At 31.2% G+C, this 22018-nt stretch overlaps 1 protein-coding gene across 1 annotated transcript; it reads right to left on the bottom strand.

The window, feature by feature from the left end:
* Window positions 1-11985: 11985 nt before the first annotated feature.
* On the bottom strand, window positions 11986-16292 carry LOC112942040 (uncharacterized). The gene has a single exon (XM_026032586.2). The coding sequence runs from the start codon at window positions 14113-14115 to the stop codon at window positions 12964-12966; it is 1152 nt and encodes a 383-aa protein (XP_025888371.2). The 5' UTR covers window positions 14116-16292; the 3' UTR covers window positions 11986-12963.
* Between the last annotated feature and the right edge of the window lie 5726 nt (window positions 16293-22018).

Genomic DNA, 22018 nt, shown 5'->3' on the forward strand with positions numbered 1-22018 from the left:
TAGTATATTCTTGTCTCTCATACTGTCATGTCATCTTGATAAAGTTTCTTGGAAGGTGCATTATGAAATTCTAAGCATGTGACATAGTGATGTTTTGAATTCACATAATGAAGTTCAAATTTTGAAAAAATTGCATATTTAATGAATTATGGTTTCAATGTGTTATAAGATGAGTTAATATGGTATTATACTTCATGTGATCATGCCTTCTTGAGGAATTTCTCAAAGAATGGAAGTTTGAAATTTCTAAGCATGTTCGCTGTGAATGCTCACTATGAAATTTCTCATTTTTGAAGAAAATTGTTTTGTATATGATTGAAGTTTCAATGTCTCCAAAAGTATTGTAAAATGAGCATTTTAAGATTAGGTAAGGTAGTTCCTCCATAAAATAAGGTTAAGGGTGAGTTTTAAAGTTTGTAAAGTTTTACAAGACTGGCCTAGTGTTTCATAAGTGTGAATATATGCTCCTTGTTAGTTTATGATTTTATTTTTAGTGTGTTGACCATGATTGCATTGTGTTATGTGATGCTAACTTATTCCTTGTTATTCTTAAAGTTTTAGTGTGATTGGAGGACGAATGTTATTCTAAGTGGGGGAGAATGTAACGCCCCACAATGAACTAAGGTGAACTAGATACTAATCAGTGTTTCTTAAGTAAATTTGAACTTAAAATGAGTTAATCTAGTGTTCTTACTCATTCTGTTAAGTTTGGTTAAGTTTTTAGGTCAAACGTCCAAGAATGTCCATGACGTTCGGATGTTGTGCCTTAGATAGAGCTAGTGTGTCTTGAGGTGTTTGAGTGAGTTTTACATGTTCGTTTTGCTTGAAACTTATTTGATGTATTCCTAATACCTATACGACTTAGTTTAGGGGTTAAAGTCCAGGCACAAAACCACCTAGGACCCACAAGGGGCCCTAGATGAAGGGCCCAAGACTTGGACAAAACTGCAAAGGACACTGCCCAATCGACGAAGTAGTCTATTGGGCGTAGGCCCATCAACACACCGTATATTGGGGAAGTAGTTCCATAATTAGAGTGACGTAAATCCCTACCTTGAACCATCCTCTGATGCAATCGATGCCCAGCAGCATGGGCCGTTGACTCATCGACGCACAGTAGCTTGGGTCGTCGACTGGCCTCTTCCAAAAAGCTATAAGTTTTCTCCCTTGGCTTGGGGTGTTTGGTATGTTCACTTCATGTATTTTATGACCCTAGGACGTATGTTTTAGTGATTATTATGTATATTAAAGCGTTCTAAACCCTAAGACCTCATTTTAGACCCCTCTTCACAAAACCCAAAACCCCTCCCTCTTAGAATTCTCTCTCAACTCTCCATGGAAGATAAATTCAAGAAGTAATAAAAGGGATGTTGGTAGTCGTTTATCCATCAAAAATATTTGGTATTTCTTCAATGTTAGGTATGGTATCCATCCTTGAAATCTCCTCCATTCAAGGAATCCCTTCTAATGAATTTTCAAAAGGAGTTTTCAACCCTAGTTTCTCTATCTTCAAATCTAAATATGGTTCTTGCATGAATACGTTTATAATGACTTAATAATGGTATTCCTAATGTTAGTTTATGATTTTAAGGTTAAAACTTCAATGAAATCATGTTAAAAGTTTTCTGTAAATGTTGGCCTAAAAAATGGGTTAAATGAGCATGTTTGTGTAGAGAATGAGCTTTGGTTTTCTTGTGTTGTTATTATTATTTAGCTACTTCCCTAAGGTCTACATTATGATGAATTGTTTTAAAAAAGTTATAGGTGATGAAAGATTGTATTAAAAGGTAAGTTATTTATGATGTTTATCTTTGATTTCAAAATGCTATTGAGTGGTATGGTCCACCTTCTTGGTGGAAGTGTTTACTTGAATTATATGAATGTAAAGTTACTAGATTATTGTGAAGGAGGATATGAAGGCTTGTTGTGTGAAGTAAGATGAAATGTATTCTATTCTTGTTAAATGTGCCTTATGAAGCTATTATGTGAAATAGGCTATAGAGTATGCTTAAATGAAGATATTATTGTTAAGTGTTTCTTGTTATGAGAATTATGCCAATGATTACGTATAAAGGACCTGTATGATTATATGAAGCATGTAAAGTGTGTGATGTGATGAATAAATCTCTAGGCATGTATAGATGTTAGATGTGATGGAGTGAAGCTTATGTGTAAGGTGTTCTTACATTTATACACACACTCACACTTGAATAAATGAATGAAGCTAAGTTAAGTCCTAACGGGGACTTTTGGGGTGAAAACTATTCGTCCGTTCAGATGAAGTGTTTAGTAGAAACCTCACTACATCCCATGATCTTTCCTAGATAGGTTAGAGGATGAATGCCCTTCGTGAGTTTATATGTGGTGTTCAATAGTTATCCTTAACCTATTGTCTTAAAGAGGTTAGAATCCATGGGGGTTATATCTAGCACTGAGAGGATATGAAGAAGATGTAGTTACACTTCGTGAGTTGAGATGTTGTATACTAATGTACCTATTTAGATGAGTACTCCTCGTGAGTCGAGAATGAGTACTTAGTAGCAATCTCCTTATCCCTTAACTATGCGCCCACATAGGTGTAGCTATTGGGAAAGCCGTGTAAAAGCTAAAAAGAATGACCTTACTCTAGTCAAGTGAGGATCCCTCATCCGATAGGGGTTAATGTCGGATTCCATGTCTAGCTCTCATGGTGTATGTTAGTTGAACTAAATCTTCTAAAAGATCGTATTACTTAGGATAGGTTGTGGTATGGGATGCGCACTAGGTTGGACCTTCCGAAAGTGAAGACTTGGTGCCAAACCTTCTAAAAGAATGAACTACTTAGGGGTAGTCTTGAGGATTTCTTTGGTGTGTATTGAAGGAGGCATATGCATACTTCCTTCATGTCTTACCTTAATGAGTCTTAGAATAATCACGAGGTAGGGAAACTTTTACGGAAAATGAGTTCACTTTCTCTTTCACTTGGCCTTGGAAGTTCACTAATTTTTAATAGGATAGTTCATTGTAATTACTCAAGGTGAATACATTGTGAATGCTTTGAATGATTTATTGTAAATGCTCAAATTGTTTCAATGTAAATGCTTAATTAGTTCATTGTAATGTTTGTTGGAGTTTAGTGTGAAGTTTTGTAAAAAGTTTATTGTAAAGTGTTCCTTAAGTTTAAAAATTATGGAAATACTCTTTAAGTGTTAAATAATGTTTCTTATGTTGTTTTGTTTCTAAATTATTGAATGTTTTTTTTAATTGGCATGAAATGGTATTTTACTAAAATGTCCCTTCTCGCATGTTTTTACATATGCCATACTTAGTACATTATTTGTACTAACCCATACTTTTTAATACTATAAGTATAGGTTGGAAGCATTTTGAAGGTTGAAGTCTAGAATGTGACGCTTGGGAAAGTTCCTCTCAAGACAAAGTATGTCCTCACATATTGGAGGGCATAGTCCGTTTCTTAATTTCTTAGTTAAAGAATTATTATGTATTCTTTTCAATGTAAAGGGTCGCGTCAATAGTTTATTATGTCGTGTCTTTATGTTTGGCTTGTGACGATGAAATTTTCTAAGTATTTATAAAAGATTCTCTTTTATATCAAATGTCCTCGAAAAGTTTTTATACCGCACTACTTTTCATGTCTTATGTAATGAATGCTGGTTGAAGGGTCTGTACAAGACCCCAAAGGATCAAGTACGCTAGGTCATGAAATCGAGGGTTCCTCCTAAATTCTTGGGGGGTACTTTTGGGTCGTGACATCCGACTCGTAAAAGATAGTCAAGGCTAAGGCATGTTAGTACGTCCATGCACTAAATTTCCAAATGTCAAGGACGTTGTTAGATGTTTTGGTTCCTAAACTTCCTAAATGACCTATATTCATTAAAATAGGTCTTAAAATAGTGTTTAGACCTCATGGAACCTATGTTAAGATTTAAGAAAAGTCTTGGATTTTTGAAATGTTAGTGTGCCTCCAATTGAAGAAGTTGCTATGGGTGTTCAAGTTTCGGATGTTCCTCCATCAATGACCGATGGAGGTCTTTCTTTCATTCTCCCAACACATGACCTCTCAAGCTAATTTAGTCACTTCTCAAGTCCAATCCATGACGACACAAGTGAATAGGGAGGTTGGATCTCGCCTCAACATGCAAACACTATGGCTTCTCGATTTAGAGACATTACCAGATTGAGTCAACCTATGTTCTTACGGTCGAGATTAGATGAGGACCTTCAAGATTTCATTGATTAGGTCTATAATATCCTCTGTGATTTGGATGTGACCTCAATTTATAAGGCCAAGTTGGCGGCCTATAAACTCAAAGATGTGGCCCAAACTTAGTATGTGCAATTGAGGGATAATAGGGAACTAAGAGGTGGTCCACTGACTTGGGAGATCTTTAAGAGGGCTTTCTTTGATAGGTTCTTTCCTAGAGAGATTGGGGAATCTAAAGTGGAAGAGTTCATCAACCTTAATCAAGGAGTTATGAGTGTAATTGACTACTCTTTGAAGTTTACAAAGTTGTCCAAGTATGCTCAATCCTTGGTTTCAAACCCAAGGGATGAGATGAGTCATTTTCTTATGAGGATGTACGCTGACTTGGTAGAAGAATGTTTTTCAGCTATGCTTCATCATAATATGAATATCCCTCGTCTCATGGTTCATTCATAACAAGTGGAAGAAACTAGGTTAAGAAGAAAGAATAGAGAGACCAAGAGGGGCAAGTATTATGATGGTAGTGCTTCAAAGGGGAGATTGGAAATTCAAGACAAGACTAGATTTAAGAAGAGGTTCTCCAGCCAAGTTCCTTCCAAATTTCCTAAGGCTCGTGATGATAGGGTGTCTAACTCAAAGCCTCAAAAGGGAAAAGGTACTAGAAGACCTAGAAGGAAGCCAACTTGTGGAAAGTCTGCCAAGAAGCATTATGGTGATTGCCTTGTCGAGACGGACAATTGCTTTAGGTGTGGCAAGATGGTCACAAGGTTAGGGATTTCCTTAATTTAAAGGGGCAAGACAAAGGAAGAGGGAAAACTTAAGCTAGTAGTTCTAATGTGGACGCTCAATTGAAGAATCACAATAAAGCACTTCACTCTAGGGTTGAACAAAAAATTTATCCCGATGTGGTCATCGGTATGTTACAAGTCTTCTCTATCGATGTGTATGCTTTACTTGATCAAGATGCTACATTATCTTTAGTTACTCCCTTGATATCTAGGATGTTTGATATTTTGCCCTATATCCTAAATGAACCTTTCCATGTAACTACCGCGGTAGGTGAGTCGGTGGTTTCAAAGAGGGTATACAAAAATTGTCCTATAAAGTTGCCCTATAGAGTTACAGCTGTTGAATTAGTAGAAATTGATATGGTCAACTTTGATGTCATTTTGGGGATGGATTGGTTACATGATTGTTTTGCTTCCACTAATTGTAGAACAAGAATTATTAAGTTCAATTTTCCAAATGAGGCCGTCTTAGAGTTGAAGGGGGGAAATTCTATTCCTAGAGGTCGTATCATTTCTTGTCTTAAGGCTTGTAAAATGATCTCAGAGGGGTGCTTATATCATATTTTAAGAGTCAATGATTTAGACTCCCAAAATTCTGCCATTGAGTTAGGCCCCATAGTAAGTGGATTTCCGGAGGTCTTCCATAATTATCTTCCCAAAATCCCTTCCGAATGGGAAGTTGATTTTGGTATTGACTTGTTTCCGGATACCAACCCCATTTCAATTCCTAGTTATCGGATGACTAGGACCCAATTGAAAGAGTTGAAGGCTCAACTCAAATATTTGCTAGACAAAGTCTTCATTATATGTAGTATTTATCTATGGGGTGCTCCAGTATTGTTGGTAAAGAAGAAGGATGGGTCTCTTAGAATGTGCATTGATGATCGCAAACTCAATAAAGTCACTGTTAAGAATAAGTATCATCTTTCTCGGATTGATGACTTATTTGATCAACTCCAAGGGGAAAACTACTTTTCGAAGATTGACTTGAGTTCTGGGTATCACCAACATAGGGTGAGAGGTGAGGATATACCAAAATGGCGTTTCAAACTAGATATGGTCACTATGAGTTTCTAGTAATGAACTGTGGTCTCACTAATGTCACGATGGCATTTATAAACCTCATGAATAGATTTTTGAAATTTACCTAGATTAATTTGGTAATGTCTTCATTGACGAAATCTTGGTATATTCAAAAAATAAGGGTGAACACATGGACCATTTGAGAGTAGTGTTACAACTACTTAAGGAGAATCAATTGTTTTCTAAGTATATAAAATATTAGTTTTGATTGAGGTCGGTGGCATTTATTGTTCATATCATCTCTAGTTAGGGAGTTGAGTTTGATCCAAGGAAAACCTACGTTTTCTAGAATTGGCCTAGACAATTGACTCCAACCGACATTAGAACCTTTTTGGGTCTAGCGGGGTATTATAGAATGTTTGTGAATGTTTTGGTGTCCTTTTCATCTGCCTTAATTATCTCCACTTAAAAGAGTATGAAATTTGAGTGGTTGGAGACATGTGAAAGAATCTTCTAGATCTTGAAAGAGAGGCTTACTTCTGCTTCGGTGTTGACTCTACCTGTAAGACCTCCAAAATGAGATAGGGTGTGGAGAGCCTCACATGTGCCTACAATAATTTTAACATGTTAATTAAGTGTTTTAAAGTATTCATGATTTATTTGAAGTTATTAGGCAGTCAAATGTCAAGGTACAATCGACACGTTCAATGACTAGTCACCAAAGGGGCCTTATGTGTTTTTATGATACTTCCTGTGTGTCATTGGATTATGAAGTCCTTATTTGTGTAATAATGATTTTTATAGGTAGTATGTTGAGTTTTGTGAAGTTTAAAGGTCAAACGTCAAAGAACATGCAACACATTCGGAAGTTAGTCATTGAGACATGCATGTGTGTGTCTTGAGTGTGCCTGGCATATTTGAAGGTGTTGCTTACAATTTTTTTTGGTGAAAACGATGTGGAAGGTCCTTGACATGTTAATTTATATAATAACGTTTGAAATGAACGGGTACGACACCCCAAGGGACACGCAGAAAGCTCTCAAATAGGACCCAAAGGCTGTCGAGATAGTGCCTTGGCAGTGTCAATCGACGAAGACAAAGGATGGCTGGTTTGTCCACCAACGACCCTTAGATGGTGAGGCCTCGATGAAAACTTTTACTGGTGAAAGCTTAAGACTGTTTTGAGGCCTCAGACCACAACTATTTCCTACAATACGGTCCGTCAGTGGACCTAATAGGTGTCGTTTGTGCATGTCGATGGTGCCTGCAACTACAGCCATGCATGCTGTTTTAATTATGGGGTGAATGGGAAATTCACCCCACGTGCTAACCCGGCCCTAGTTTGTTTATTTGATTTTTTTGGGTATATTTAAGAGATAAAAAATGTGCCAATTCCATTCCCAATTCAATTCAAAGAAATTAGACTTTCGACCAAAACCAAACTCTCTCTAGAACCTCCATTGAAGTTGAAGCTTATGAGCATCTTGGATCTTGGATTACTATGGCATTTTCATCAAGTTTTAGAGTTTTTATTCTAAATTAAGGTATGTTGATCCTTCATCTCTAGTTATCCCACCATCTAGAGAGTTAATCTTAATGTTTTCGAAGAGAAAACATGATCAAATCTCTTCTTCCTCAAACTAGCTATGGGTTCTTTAGAAAACGTTTTCAAAGGCTTTCTCATGATTAATTGAATATAATGTTTTGATTTTAATATGTATTTAAATCCAATTGCATGATGAACCCATGCTCTCTTCAAACTATTGATGTAGCCTATGTATGGCTTTGTGATCTTGAATTGATGTTTATAGAATTATGATTCTAACATGTTGAAATTAATTATATCTACTTACTAAATAGAAAATGATGATGAATTATGTGATATTATAGCCATGCATATTGATGCTTTAATACTTGATCTCTACTTTCTATTGATTGTTCAAGTATAAACTTCACTATAACATTGATTCTACAGTACATGTATATAGGATTCGTTTATGTAAAGTTATTGTAGCTGCTACATTATATTGGTGTTCTTTATGAATTTTGAGTATGAATCCTTGATGATAAAAACAAAGGAGTGTTTACAATGCAATGTACATGATGTGATCTAAGTTTTAGGGTAGGTGAAGCATGATTTAGACATTGTTATTATGTCTTTATCTACGGACCTAAAATTGTATTATTGGTATATTATTAATGTTAATCATGATGATCAAAGTAAAGAGTATTAGTTAGTGATCTATATCATTCTACTTTCTAGTATATTGATGATGTATTTAATAGGTTGTAGCATGACCTTGAAGCGACTTGTACATGGTTTCCTTTATAATTAAAGTACATTTATATACTTCCCTATGCATTAATTGTTGATCAAAAAGGTGTATTAATCAATGATGATCAAAGGTTCATTAATTTGTACGAATGTCTCTTCCTCTCTACTTTCTTATAGTATTATTAGTTGATGAAGCATTGTATGGCATTGTGTGGTATGGTCCACTTATGGTGGCAGTGTTTACTTTATTATAAATATATATGTTATGTGAACATGGAGTTGAAGGAAAGATACTATGAATGTGTGTTGGTGATTATCACCCTATGTGAAACTCCAGCATAGTTTCATATTCTAGCTATGATCTAGGTTGTGTGACTAATATTATGAGCATGTAAATGGTTATGTTAACTTTATATATATGTGATGTCTATTATGAGGTCCTATAATTTTATATGTCAAGTAAAGTGAATATAGGTGCATAATTACTAGAGCTTATTGTAATGACCTTGTAAGTCTTGAATAAATGAGTCTTATGCTATGCTAACCATTCTAAAATGTTGTGTGATGACTCACTAGGATGACTTGATAGGTGTACTAGTAAGGTCAAGGGTATGGTACCTTTTTTATTCATTAAACATGTGTACCCTTATAGGATAGTTCCTTGGTTGGTCTTCTAAGCACATGCATAGGATTGTATGAACATGTTATGAATATGACTTATATTCTATGATGTTAAGTAGATGATATGATGAGGTATGAATGTGCATAGTGTAGTGGTGTGTTTATATGAAAGAATTGCTCATATAGTTATACCTATAGACTTACACATTGATATATGAAAATGTGTGACATTTATATGTTATGTGAAAGGTTTGCTCACATATAAGTATAAACACACACACATGTATGATAATAAAGTCAATGGAGGGGCTTAGTGTCGGTTAGAGATATAGTTTAAATATCAAATTCCACGTAGCACCCATGGTCTTAGTGTCGGTTAGAGATACAGTTTCCCTAAAGTAAAATGGACAATAGATGTAAAGTGAGGACCCTAACTAGGATAACCTAAGGGTAGTTGCTTAGTGTAGGTGGGGGTATGTGACTTGACCTATGCATTGGACAAGTGGCTCTTGAGCAAAGTCCTAGGAAGATGTTCTAATGCATGTGACTATGTTTATGTTCTTTATGCATGACTTTGTAGTATTTGTCTACTTGTTATGAAGATGTGCATCGTATGAGTCCTAATGGATCTATGTGATGTGGTCTTGTTATTATATGCACTATATATCTCTTAACAAATATATGATGAAGGTCTTGCTTGACATGAATTAAGTTCTCTATGTTGCCATATTGATGTGTCAAGTAAAGGATAAGACTTGTGATCTCATGATATGCTTACTAAGTATGTATGAGCTTATGAGCTTCACATTTACGTTGCACTAGTAGAATTAGATTGGTATTGTGAGTAAGGTGTGATAATGTTCTATGTGAATGAAGTTAGCATATGTGCAAGTAAACTATGGTTTCAGTGTAATGTCACTTAGGTCTTGACATAAATGTGTCTAGGATGTATTATACTTCTATGATGGTATGTGTTGGCTTGCATAGAATATATTTATGGCTTCCTTGGGGACTTAAGGTTATGCATTGAAACAAGTATCACTAAAGGGTTACTTGGAAGGTTAAGCAATTAATAAGGAAAGAGTTCACTGTAAAGTTAAGAAAACTTACTGTAAAGAAGGAATACACTTACTATAAAGTGCTTCTAAATTTCCTTAAATGCATTGTATGATTTAATATTATATTTGACCATGAAATATGCCTATATGAAGTATGTAAATGATTTAATGCTTATTTTATAAAGGTTTTATGAAGATTTTTTGCAAAAATGCATGAAGTATGATCTCAAGAAAAATGTCCTTTTTAATTGCATGTTTTATCATGGTTGTCATACTTAGTGCATTCTTGTACTAACTCAATTTTTTTCTACTTTTTACAAAAGGTGTAGGTTATGGATGCTTAAAGTATGTCTCTATGATTAAAGAAAAAGAGTTATTATTGTTGGCTAAATATCAGCCATATGTATAAAGTAAGAGTCTTTTATTTTTGTCGTGTTGCGTCGGCTATAAAAAGCCAAATTGTATAAAAGTCGTAAAGTAAAAAGTTTGTCGGCCAATCATGTAAAAAGTTTGTCGGCCAATTATGTAAAGTAGTAATAGTAAGTATTTTGTTTTCTTGTGTCGGCCGAATATTGAGAGGCCAAGTGTAAAGTATGTGTCGGCCACTTTTGGCCAAAAGTCTGTAAATTTTGTGTATAAATAGAGGAGCTTTCCTCATAAATAAAACACACCTTCATCCTTACATCTCTCTTCTTTCTGAATACTCTCTCTTTACGCTTCCACCCCCACCATTAATGATATATGCAAACTCCAAAGAATTAAGAAAATCAGATATGGACGAAGTTCAAAGATGGATTTTGTCATTATTACAACCAGAAGAACAACCATCTACGAGAGCTTTGAAGAAAGGATTTATTTCAGAAGAATTATTAGTAAGGTATTGCAAACTTATCAGCAACAAATATCCAGACCACAAATGCTCCAAATGCAGCGGAGAAGAGAATGTGATACCTACAGTTGATTTAGGATAAAAAAAAGATAAAAAAAAGATAAAGAAAAAGAGTTATTATTGTTGGCTAAATATCAGCCATATGTATAAAGTAAGAGTCTTTTATTTTTGTCGTGTTGCGTCGGCTATAAAAAGCCAAATTGTATAAAAGTCGTAAAGTAAAAAGTTTGTCGGCCAATCATGTAAAAAGTTTGTCGGCCAATTATGTAAAGTAGTAATAGTAAGTATTTTGTTTTCTTGTGTCCGCCGAATATAGAGAGGCCAAGTGTAAAGTATGTGTCGGCCACTTTTGGCCAAAAGTCTGTAAATTTTGTGTATAAATAGAGGAGCTTTCCTCATAAATAAAACACACCTTCATCCTTACATCTCTCATCTTTCTGAATACTCTCTCTTTACGCTTCCACCCCCACCATTTAGATTATCGTAATCTAAATGCTAAAACCAAAACATACAATTATCCAATACCAAACAAAATACTAAAAATAAGACAAATACAAGGATATAATTATTTCAGTAAATTTGACTGTAAATCAGGATTTTACCACCTTAAACTAGAAGAAGAATCTAAACAATTAACAGCATTCACAGTACCGCAAGGTTTCTATGAATGGAATGTTTTACCTTTTGGATATAAAAATGCACCAGGTAGATTCCAACATTTTATGGATAACTGTTTTAACCAGCTAGAAAACTGTATTGTATATATAGATGACATATTGTTATATTCTAGAACACAAGATGAACATATAAGATTATTGGAAAAATTTATACATATAGTAAAAAATGCAGGTATAAGTTTGAGTAAAAGAAAAGCAGAAATTATGAAATCACAAATAGAATTTCTAGGAATACAAATAGATAAAAATGGAATAAAAATGCAAGCACATATAGTACAAAAAATAATTACTATTGATGAAAATATAGATACAAAGAAGAAATTACAATCCTTTCTAGGATTAGTAAATCAGGTAAGAGAATATATACCAAAATTAGCAGAACATCTAAAACCATTACATAAAAAACGTAAAAAAGATGTAGAATATCATTTTGACGATAAAGATAAAAAACACATAAGAAATATTAAGAATTTATGTAAAAAACTACCAAAACTATATTTTCCTGATGAAAATAAAACATTTACTTATATTGTCGAAACAGATTCAAGTGATCATAGTTATGGAGGAGTTTTAAAATACAAATATGAAAAAGAAAAAATAGAACACCATTGTAGATATTATTCAGGATCTTATACAGAAGCACAAAAAAATGGGAAATAAATAGAAAAGAATTATTCGCATTATATAAATGTTTATTAGCATTTGAACCATATATTGTTTACAATAAATTTATTGTAAGAACAGATAACACACAAGTAAAATGGTGGATAACGAAAAAATTAGATGATTCAGTTACAACAAAAGAAATAAGGAGACTAGTATTAAACATACTAAATTGTAGGAAAAACAAAATTATGGATAGAAAATCTACCCTCGGAAAGTTTAGAAGTACTTAGGAATGATAAGAAAATGGATGGATCTGCATCAGCAACAAATATAGATATACTAGATAAATATGAATCAGCAATAAGAAATGAATTTGGAGGCATGACTACAGATATAAGAGAACAAAATAGAGAAAAAATAATAAATAGACAACTTATGACAAAATTAAAAATAAATAAATAAATAAATAAATAAAGAAAAAGAGATATTATTGTTGGCTAAATATCAGCCATATGTATAAAGTAAGAGTCTTTTATTTTTGTCGTGTTGCGTCGGCTATAAATAGCCAAATTGTATAAAAGTCGTAAAGTAAAAAGTTTGTCGGCCAATCATGTAAAAAGTTTGTCGGCCAATTATGTAAAGTAGTAATAGTAAGTATTTTGTTTTCTTGTGTTGGACGAATATAGAGAGGCCAAGTGTAAAGTATGTGTCGGCCACTTTTTGCCAAAAGTCTGTAAATTTTGTGTATAAATAGAGGAGCTTTCCTCATAAATAAAACACACCTTCATCCTTACATCTCTCATCTTTCTGAATATTCTCTCTTTACACTTCCACCCCCACCATTGGTCCGTTGCATTTGGAGCATTTGTGGTCTGGATATTTGTTGCTGATAAGTTTGCAATACCTTACTAATAATTCTTCTGAAATAAATCCTTTCTTCAAAGCTCTCGTAGATGGTTGTTCTTCTGGTTGTAATAATGACAAAATCCATCTTTGAACTTCGTCCATATCTGATTTTCTTAATTCTTTGGAGTTTGAATATATCATTACCTGATCTCTTGCATAATAACTCCAAATAGCATTGCCATTTAAATAATTGTTTGCTAGCTCTTGTATAATCGTAGCTATACCAATTATTCTTTTATTTGCATAAAAATTTGGTATTTCTACTTTTGGTATCTCATTTTGTTTTTCTATTTCTTCTGGGATAATCATATGTTTTGTTAATCCTATCTTTACCACCTGTATTGGTGATTTTATCTCTTCGTATAATATCTCTGCTGGTGCTGTATAACATTTTATATAAAATAAATTTCCTTTGGTAATTCTTTTATATGTCAGAAATGCTCTATGTAATTCTGGTATTCCGACTATCTCTTCTCCGGTATATGTGTATACTGTATTTAGTAGTCCGTAGTTATAACATGTTTTTACTAGGTTGGGGTTGGTCTTAGGTTGTGCAATAAGTTTGTTATATCCTTGTAGTTTCTGGGTTATATAATCTTCTTCGGGATTTTTTGTTTGTGTAGATCTTGGGTTTAGGTTTAGGTATGTTTGGATTTTGTATATGTTTTCAATGTAAGATTGGGTAATATAATTATATATTTTTTTGTCGTTTTGTAGGCTTACTGCATAGGTTGATGTTTGTGGTTCTGCTGGTATTTGCATTTGTGGTTTTTGAGTAAATGGTTTTGCAAATAACTGGTTTAAGTTTGTGTTTTTTGGTTTTTCACTAGTTCTTTTACTTGTACCTGCAGCTGTATCTGAACAAACATTGTTATGGGTTTTATGGAGTTTCCCATCGTCTCCTTCTAGTTCTGGCTTTTTACCGTCCGCCGAACGACGTAGCTCCGCATTTTTAGAGTCATGCTGCTGACTTGTAGATTCTTCCTTTTCTTCTAGCTTTTGAATTCTCAAGCCCATACTGTCCACTTTTGCACAAAATGTAGTTAGGGTTTTGAGTATGTTTTCCATAACATTATCTTGTCCTGGCTGTGTAACTCTGTCTTGATAAATAGTCTGCAATCATATTTTTGTCAGTTTTTATTACCTCAATTGTAAATGTAAAATTTAGTATGTTTAATACTAGTCTCCTTATTTCTTTTCTTGTAACTGAATCATCTAATTTTTTCGTTATCCACCATTTTACTTGTGTGTTATCTGTTCTTACAATAAATTTATTGTAAACAATATATGGTTCAAATGCTAATAAACATTTATATAATGCGAATAATTCTTTTCTATTTATTTCCCATTTTTTTTGTGCTTCTGTATAAGATCCTGAATAATATCTACAATGGTGTTCTATTTTTTCTTTTTCATATTTGTATTTTAAAACTCCTCCATAACTATGATCACTTGAATCTGTTTCGACAATATAAGTAAATGTTTTATTTTCATCAGGAAAATATAGTTTTGGTAGTTTTTTACATAAATTCTTAATATTTCTTATGTGTTTTTTATCTTTATCGTCAAAATGATATTCTACATCTTTTTAATGTTTTTTATGTAATGGTTTTAGATGTTCTGCTAATTTTGGTATATATTCTCTTACCTGATTTACTAATCCTAGAAAGGATTGTAATTTCTTCTTTGTATCTATATTTTCATCAATAGTAATTATTTTTTGTACTATATGTGTTTGCATTTTTATTCCATTTTTATCTATTTGTATTCCTAGAAATTCTATTTGTGATTTCATAATTTCTGCTTTTCTTTTACTCAAACTTATACCTGCATTTTTTACTATATGTATAAATTTTTCCAATAATCTTATATGTTCATCTTGTGTTCTAGAATATAACAATATGTCATCTATATATACAATACAGTTTTCTAGCTGGTTAAAACAGTTATCCATAAAATGTTGGAATCTACCTGGTGCATTTTTATATCCAAAAGGTAAAACATTCCATTCATAGAAACCTTGCGGTACTGTGAATGCTGTTAATTGTTTAGATTCTTCTTCTAGTTTTAGGTGGTAAAATCCTAATTTACAGTCAAATTTACTGAAATAATTATATCCTTGTATTTGTCTTATTTTTAGTATTTTGTTTGGTATTGGATAATTGTATGTTTTGGTTTTAGCTTTTAGATTACGATAATCTATGACCATTCTACTTTTACCTCTTTTTTGTTCACTATGTTTTATTACTATAAATGCTGGACTTGTATGTTTACTATTGCTTTTTTGTATGTAATTATTTTCTAATAATTCATTTATATGTATTTTAAATTCTTCTAGATCATCAAAGTTATATTTTAATGGTTTCTGTGTTATTATACTATTTTCATCTATTAATTCAATTTTTACTTTTGTCTTATGTTTTTCCCATCCTTGTAATGGATCTTCACTATATAATTGTTCTAATTGTTCATTAATTAATTTGACTTTGTCTATAGCAAATATAATAATTTCTAATTGCGTTATTTGTTTATTATTTATATTTTCCATTTCTTGGTTTATCTTTTCACTTCCTTTTATCCATTCCATAGTTTTTCGTTGTTTATTATTTACTCTTTTTGCTCCTGTTTTATTTCCGCATGGTGTAATAAGCCACCAATGTGTTTTTGTTATTATGTGTGGATAATATCTATCTAGAAATGACATTCCTAATATCATATCTTTTGTAGTAAATTCAAAATTATACATTTCTTCTATTGTTAGTATTTTATCCCATATTTGTATTTTTATATTTTTTGCTTTGTATTTAATCATACTTCCTTCATTGTTAAATCCCGTTACTACCATAGGTGTTTTTAATTTTTCCCATTTATCTTCTGGTAAGCAATTATATTTACATATATTCGCTTCTGCTCCTGTATCTATCATAGGTGTATAATATCTGTTGTAATATCCTTCTACTATAATTTTTGCAAGTATAAATATTTTCATTAATCATTTTGTCCTTTTTATAATTATTTTCTTATTTTGACAAGTTATTGTTAATTGTTCATTTTCTATGTTGTATGGTTTAACTTTTTCTAACCATTTTATTCCTAATGTAATATTATGATCTCCTTGGTATATTTTGAATTATATTATTAAGGGTATTCCTCCTATAATTATTTCTTTTTCTGTTGTTTCTTCATTCGTGTTTACTATCTCACTAGGTAGTCCAGGGCATGTATGTCCTGTTCTTATAATTTCTTCTTCTAATACTTACTCTCTTGTTATATAATTTTCTTCTTGTCCTGTATTTATTAATATTTTATATTTTCTTTGGTCTATTATTCCTGTTATGAAATAATGATATAGTGTTATTTCTTCTTTATCTAATAAGCTTTGTGGAATTTCATATTTTCTTTTAGATGTACTCATCCTTGATGAGGTAGCTCTCGTCAATGTATTTGGTACGCTTGAAGTGCTTAATCTTTCTTTTACTATCTCTAAATCTTCTTCTATATCAATTTCTTTATAGCTATAGTCATTATTGTCTATTACAGTAATTATTTTTTCAAAAGGATTTTCTATTTTTATTTTATTAATTTTATTTCTTGCTGTTATTTTATGCTTTGTTGTTAATATATATAAATTTTTACATCTTGCTGTAAATAATTTGCTTCCTGGTGCTAGTTCTATTCCAGACATTTTTCAATATAGAACTAATGATCTATCTATGTTTTTATCTGTTAATGATACTGTATAATTAGCACTTATTGTAAATTTAAATTTTTGATATATCAAGTTTCCTTTTACTGCACTAATTACGCTTTTTTCTATAGGGTGTACAATTCTATCGTCTGCTAAATATATTTCTATAGGTGTATCTATTCCTTCTCTAAAGCAGGCTTTTATTAATATTTCTGTTCCTCCTAAATGTACATATTTTATTGGTGTTTTAGCTTTTATATCTTGTATTTCTTTGTTTATCATTCTTTTATTTATTATAGGTATATATGCTTTTCCTCTTGTGTATTTGCAATCTATGATATGTTCTTTTTGGCTAACTACATAGTATTCTTCTTTTTGTCTTTTAAACCAATTTCTTAAAATAGGTATTTCTAATACTTTTTCAACACTTAAATCTAATTATTTTCCTTTTATTTGTTCAAATATTGTATTATCAAATATAATTTTCTGTTCTGATGATTCTTCATCTTGATATTCTTCCTTAGATATTATTTTTATTTCATTTTCAGACATTATATTTCTTCATCTGTTTCATTATTATCTATGTTTATATTTTCTTCTTCATTCTCAGTTTCTATATCTGATACTTCATATATACTATCATTTTCACTTGATTCATAATCTATGTACTCTATTTGCATATATTTTTCATTATCTATAATTAATTCTTCTATTTGTTTTCTTTTTGGATTTTTGGGTAATTTACAATCTCTAGCTATGTGTCCTATCTTTCCACAATTATAACAAGTACATTGGGATATCTTTCTTTTTGGTCTGTATGGTCTTTTTATTTTATAGTTTTTTACATAATACCTTCGTCTTGGTTGTTTATATTTATATATAGATTTCTTTTTTCTATAATTTTTATATCTTTTAGATTTTTGTTTTTTAGTTGTGCATCCAAATTGTGGTGCAATTTTATTTTTGCAACATGATAAATTTTTATTTAGTACTTTTTCCATTTTTAATTTTTCTTTTTGGTTTTCACATAGTTGTATGAACCATTGATTTAAAAATTTTATTCTAGATCCTAAAGTATCTACCATTCCTTCATTATTCCAATCCTTTATTACGTTTGTACTAAATTGTTCTGGTAATTTTGTATAATATTGTTTTCTTATTTCTTTTGCTTCGTCTAAATTGTATTTAGCTTTGTAATAATATTCTTTAAATGCGCAAGTATATTCTTCTAAGTAACACATTTTACATATAGCTAATTTTGTCATAAGTTGTCTATTTATTATTTTTTCTCTATTTTGTTCTCTTATATCTGTAGTCGTGCCTCCAAATTCATTTCTTATTGCTGATTCATATTTTATCTAGTATATCTATATTTGTTGCTGATGCAGATCCATCCATTTTCTTATCATTCCTAAGTACTTCTAAACTTTCCGAGGGTAGATTTTCTATCCATAATTTTGTTGTTCCTACAAATGTTCTTTCTATGTATCTTGGTGTTTTTGCTGTTTCTATTTTATTTTCTATTAACTGTTTAGACATATTTCCTATCCATATTAATATTGCTTTATTTATATCTGCGACAGAATCTAAATCCAAAAAATTGTATTGTTCATTTGCTGGTTTAGGTGTCCAATTTTTATTTAATCTACTGTTCCATATTGCATTATTTCTATCTGATTGTTGATAGCTTTCTGTATAATAAGTTGGTGGTGTCCTCCTAGGACTAACTCTAGGACTATTTCTGGGACTATTATCTGGGGTTTTAACTCTTAACGTACTAGGTCTATTCATATCTCCTGTGTTTATCTCTAATTTTTTCGGTTTATTTATCTGTTCTAGAATTTGTGTATATGTTTCACTTATATCACTTATTTCTGACTGTTGGTTATTTTCATTTCCATCTATTTCGTTTACTTCAATATCTTCATTTAGATCTTCATTTAGTTTTTGTTCCATTTGTTTTATTTCATTTGTTAATTCTAGCTCTTTATCTTTTTCTTTTTGTTTATTTTCATATAATAATTTTAACCTAGCTAATTCTTTTTCTAATTCACTTATTCTTGTATTTTTTATTTCTTCTAAATTTTGTACTTCTTGTTTTGCTTGTGTTTTTATTTTTTCAATTTCTCTTGATTTATCTATTTCTTCATTTTCTTTTGTTATTCTTACCATAGCTGTTAAACTATCTTCTAATTTTGCTGTTTCTTTTTCTAGCATTAAATATAAATTATTTCCTATTTTCTTGTATCTTCATCCTAAATTTGAAAATACTATTTTTATTATCATTCCGTCTTGGTTTTCATATGTTTTTTCGTCTACTGCAAATTCTTCTTTGTTCATTATGATCTATGTATTATATTATGTTGTAATTCATATTCAAGACAATCTAATTCTAATTCTAACATTAATATATCTTTTCTTTGTGCTAGTATTGATTTATTACATACTCCTGCTAATATATTTTCTTCTAACCTTCTTTTTCTATGTTGTAACTCTTGTTCTTTTTCAGTTATTTGTTCCATTATTTTTTCTATTAATTGTTGTTTATATTTTTCTTCGTTCATATTGTTTATTTAAATAGCAAACATATTTGTATTCTATTTTTGAAATTATATTTACCAAATGATCTTTTTTATCATTTTCTGTTTTGACTAGTTGTGATAATTGATATTCTATATATAAGGATCTTAATTTTTTCCATATTTTTCTTACCTTTTTATCTATATTAGTTCTTTTTATTTTAGTATTTTTATTTTTATTTATCATAACCTTTTATATAATATTTTAAAAAGCTTACTTAATTTATCTGGATATCTTACCCTTTTTAACCTGTAATTTCTACCATATCGCCTTAGCCAATGTTCAGTCATATTTAATCTCCAATATCTAAATCATCATATAAATCATATATGTCATAATAAAGTTCATCTTCTATACTTTGTATGGTTAACTTAGTCCAACTTTGAGTTGTTATTTCTATTATCTCATATGTTAATAATTTATTATAAATCAGTATTCAAAGTTTTTAATATATAGAATAATAATATCTTATAATCAACATCATCGTTTAATAGGTAAGTTTCCATTTTTATTATTTTCATTTTTCACTAAAATTTTATTCCTTTCAACCACTTAATAAATTATACTTGCTTATTATGCAAAAATAATGATTTAATAATCATCTAGTCTGGTCACTACTACAGCTTTCTTCTTTGATTAGTTACCCTAACAGCGCCTCAACTTTGTTTACTCCCCTAAACGGCCTTCTCTGCCTACCGGTTTCAACCTTAGGATGGCATAGTCTGGGCATACTTGTTCGAAGAATATTTCTGTAGCAAACTTTCTAAAGATGGTTATTATAACATTATTCAAACATGGTAAACAATTATAATTAACAAGAGATTTTCAGGAATAAATTAATTTAGCTACTCATGAATATAAAATGGTATACCTGTTCTTGTAGATCATCTGTCATAGTTGATTTGTTTTCCATAGTTATTTAATTAACTAGCTCTGATACCATTGGTGGGGGTGGAAGCGTAAAGAGAGAGTATTCAGAAAGATGAGAGATGTAAGGATGAAGATGTGTTTTATTTATGAAGAAAGATCCTCTATTTATACACAAAATTTACAGACTTTTGGCCAAAAGTGGCCGACACATACTTTACACTTGGTCTCTCTATATTCGGCCGACACAAGAAAACAAAATACTTACTATTACTACTTTACATAATTGGCCGACAAACTTTTTACTTTACGATTTTACGACAAAGTTTGTCGGCCAATTATGTAAAGTAGTAATAGTAAGTATTTTGTTTACTTGTGTCGGCCGAATATAGAGAGGCCAAGTGTAAAGTATGTGTCGGCCACTTTTGGCCAAAAGTCTGTAAATTTTGTGTATAAATAGAGGAGCTTTCCTCATAAATAAAACACACCTTCATCCTTACATCTCTCATCTTTCTGAATACTCTCTCTTTACGCTTCCACCCTCACCATTGGTATCGGATTAGTAAATCAGGTAAGAGAATATATACCAAAATTAGCAGAACATCTAAAACAATTACATAAAAAACTTAAAAAAGATGTAGAATATCATTTTGACGATAAAGATAAAAAACACATAAGAAATATTAAGAATTTATGTAAAAAACTACCAAAACTATATTTTCCTGATGAGAATAAAACATTTACTTATATTGTCGAAACAGATTCAAGTGATCATAGTTAAGGAGGAGTTTTAAAATACAAATATGAAAAAGAAAAAATAGAACACCATTGTAGATATTATTCAGGATCTTATACAGAAGCACAAATAAATGGGAAATAAATAGAAAAGAATTATTCGCATTATATAAATGTTTATTAGCATTTGAACCATATATTGTTTACAATAAATTTATTGTAAGAACAGATAACACACAAGTAAAATGGTGGATAACGAAAAATTAGATGATTCAGTTACAATAAAAGAAATAAGGAAACTAGTATTAAACATACTAAATTTTACATTTACAATTGAGGTAATAAAAACTGACAAAAATATGATTTCAGACTATTTATCAAAACAGAGTTACACAGCCAGGACAAGATAATGTTATGGAAAACATACTCAAAACCCTAACTACACTTTGTGCAAAAGTGGACAGTATGGGCTTGAGAATTCAAAAGTTGGCTAAATATCAGCCATATGTATAAAGTAAGAGTCTTTTATTTTTGTCGTGTTGCGTCGGCTATAAAAAGCCAAATTGTATAAAAGTCGTAAAGTAAAAAGTTTGTCGGCCAATCATGTAAAAAGTTTGTCGGTCAATTATGTAAAGTAGTAATAGTAAGTATTTTGTTTTCTTGTGTCGGCCGAATATAGAGAGGCCAAGTGTAAAGTATGTGTCGGCCACTTTTGGCCAAAAGTCTGTAAATTTTGTGTATAAATAGAGGAGCTTTCCTCATAAATAAAACACACCTTCATCCTTACATCTCTCATCTTTCTGAATACTCTCTCTTTACGCTTCCACCCCCACCATGGGTATCAGTCTTGTAAATTATGTACTTATGATTATGTTGTAAGTGTTGTGTACCTAATGTACTTTTATGAATGTTAAGTCTATAATGAAAAAAAGTGACTAGAGTCAAAATATTTACTTATGATATTTGATATATATGAAGTGAAGTTTCTAGCATATGATGTGCTAAGAAAAATTTTAAATCGTCCGCTAATTTTCCTATAAAAATGCAATGAATGATAAGCATGGGCTTGTATAAAACATCAGAGAGGTCAAGTACGCCATG

Source organism: Solanum lycopersicum, chromosome 4 (assembly GCF_036512215.1).
Source record: "Solanum lycopersicum chromosome 4, SLM_r2.1".
Lineage (NCBI taxonomy): Eukaryota > Viridiplantae > Streptophyta > Magnoliopsida > Solanales > Solanaceae > Solanum > Solanum lycopersicum.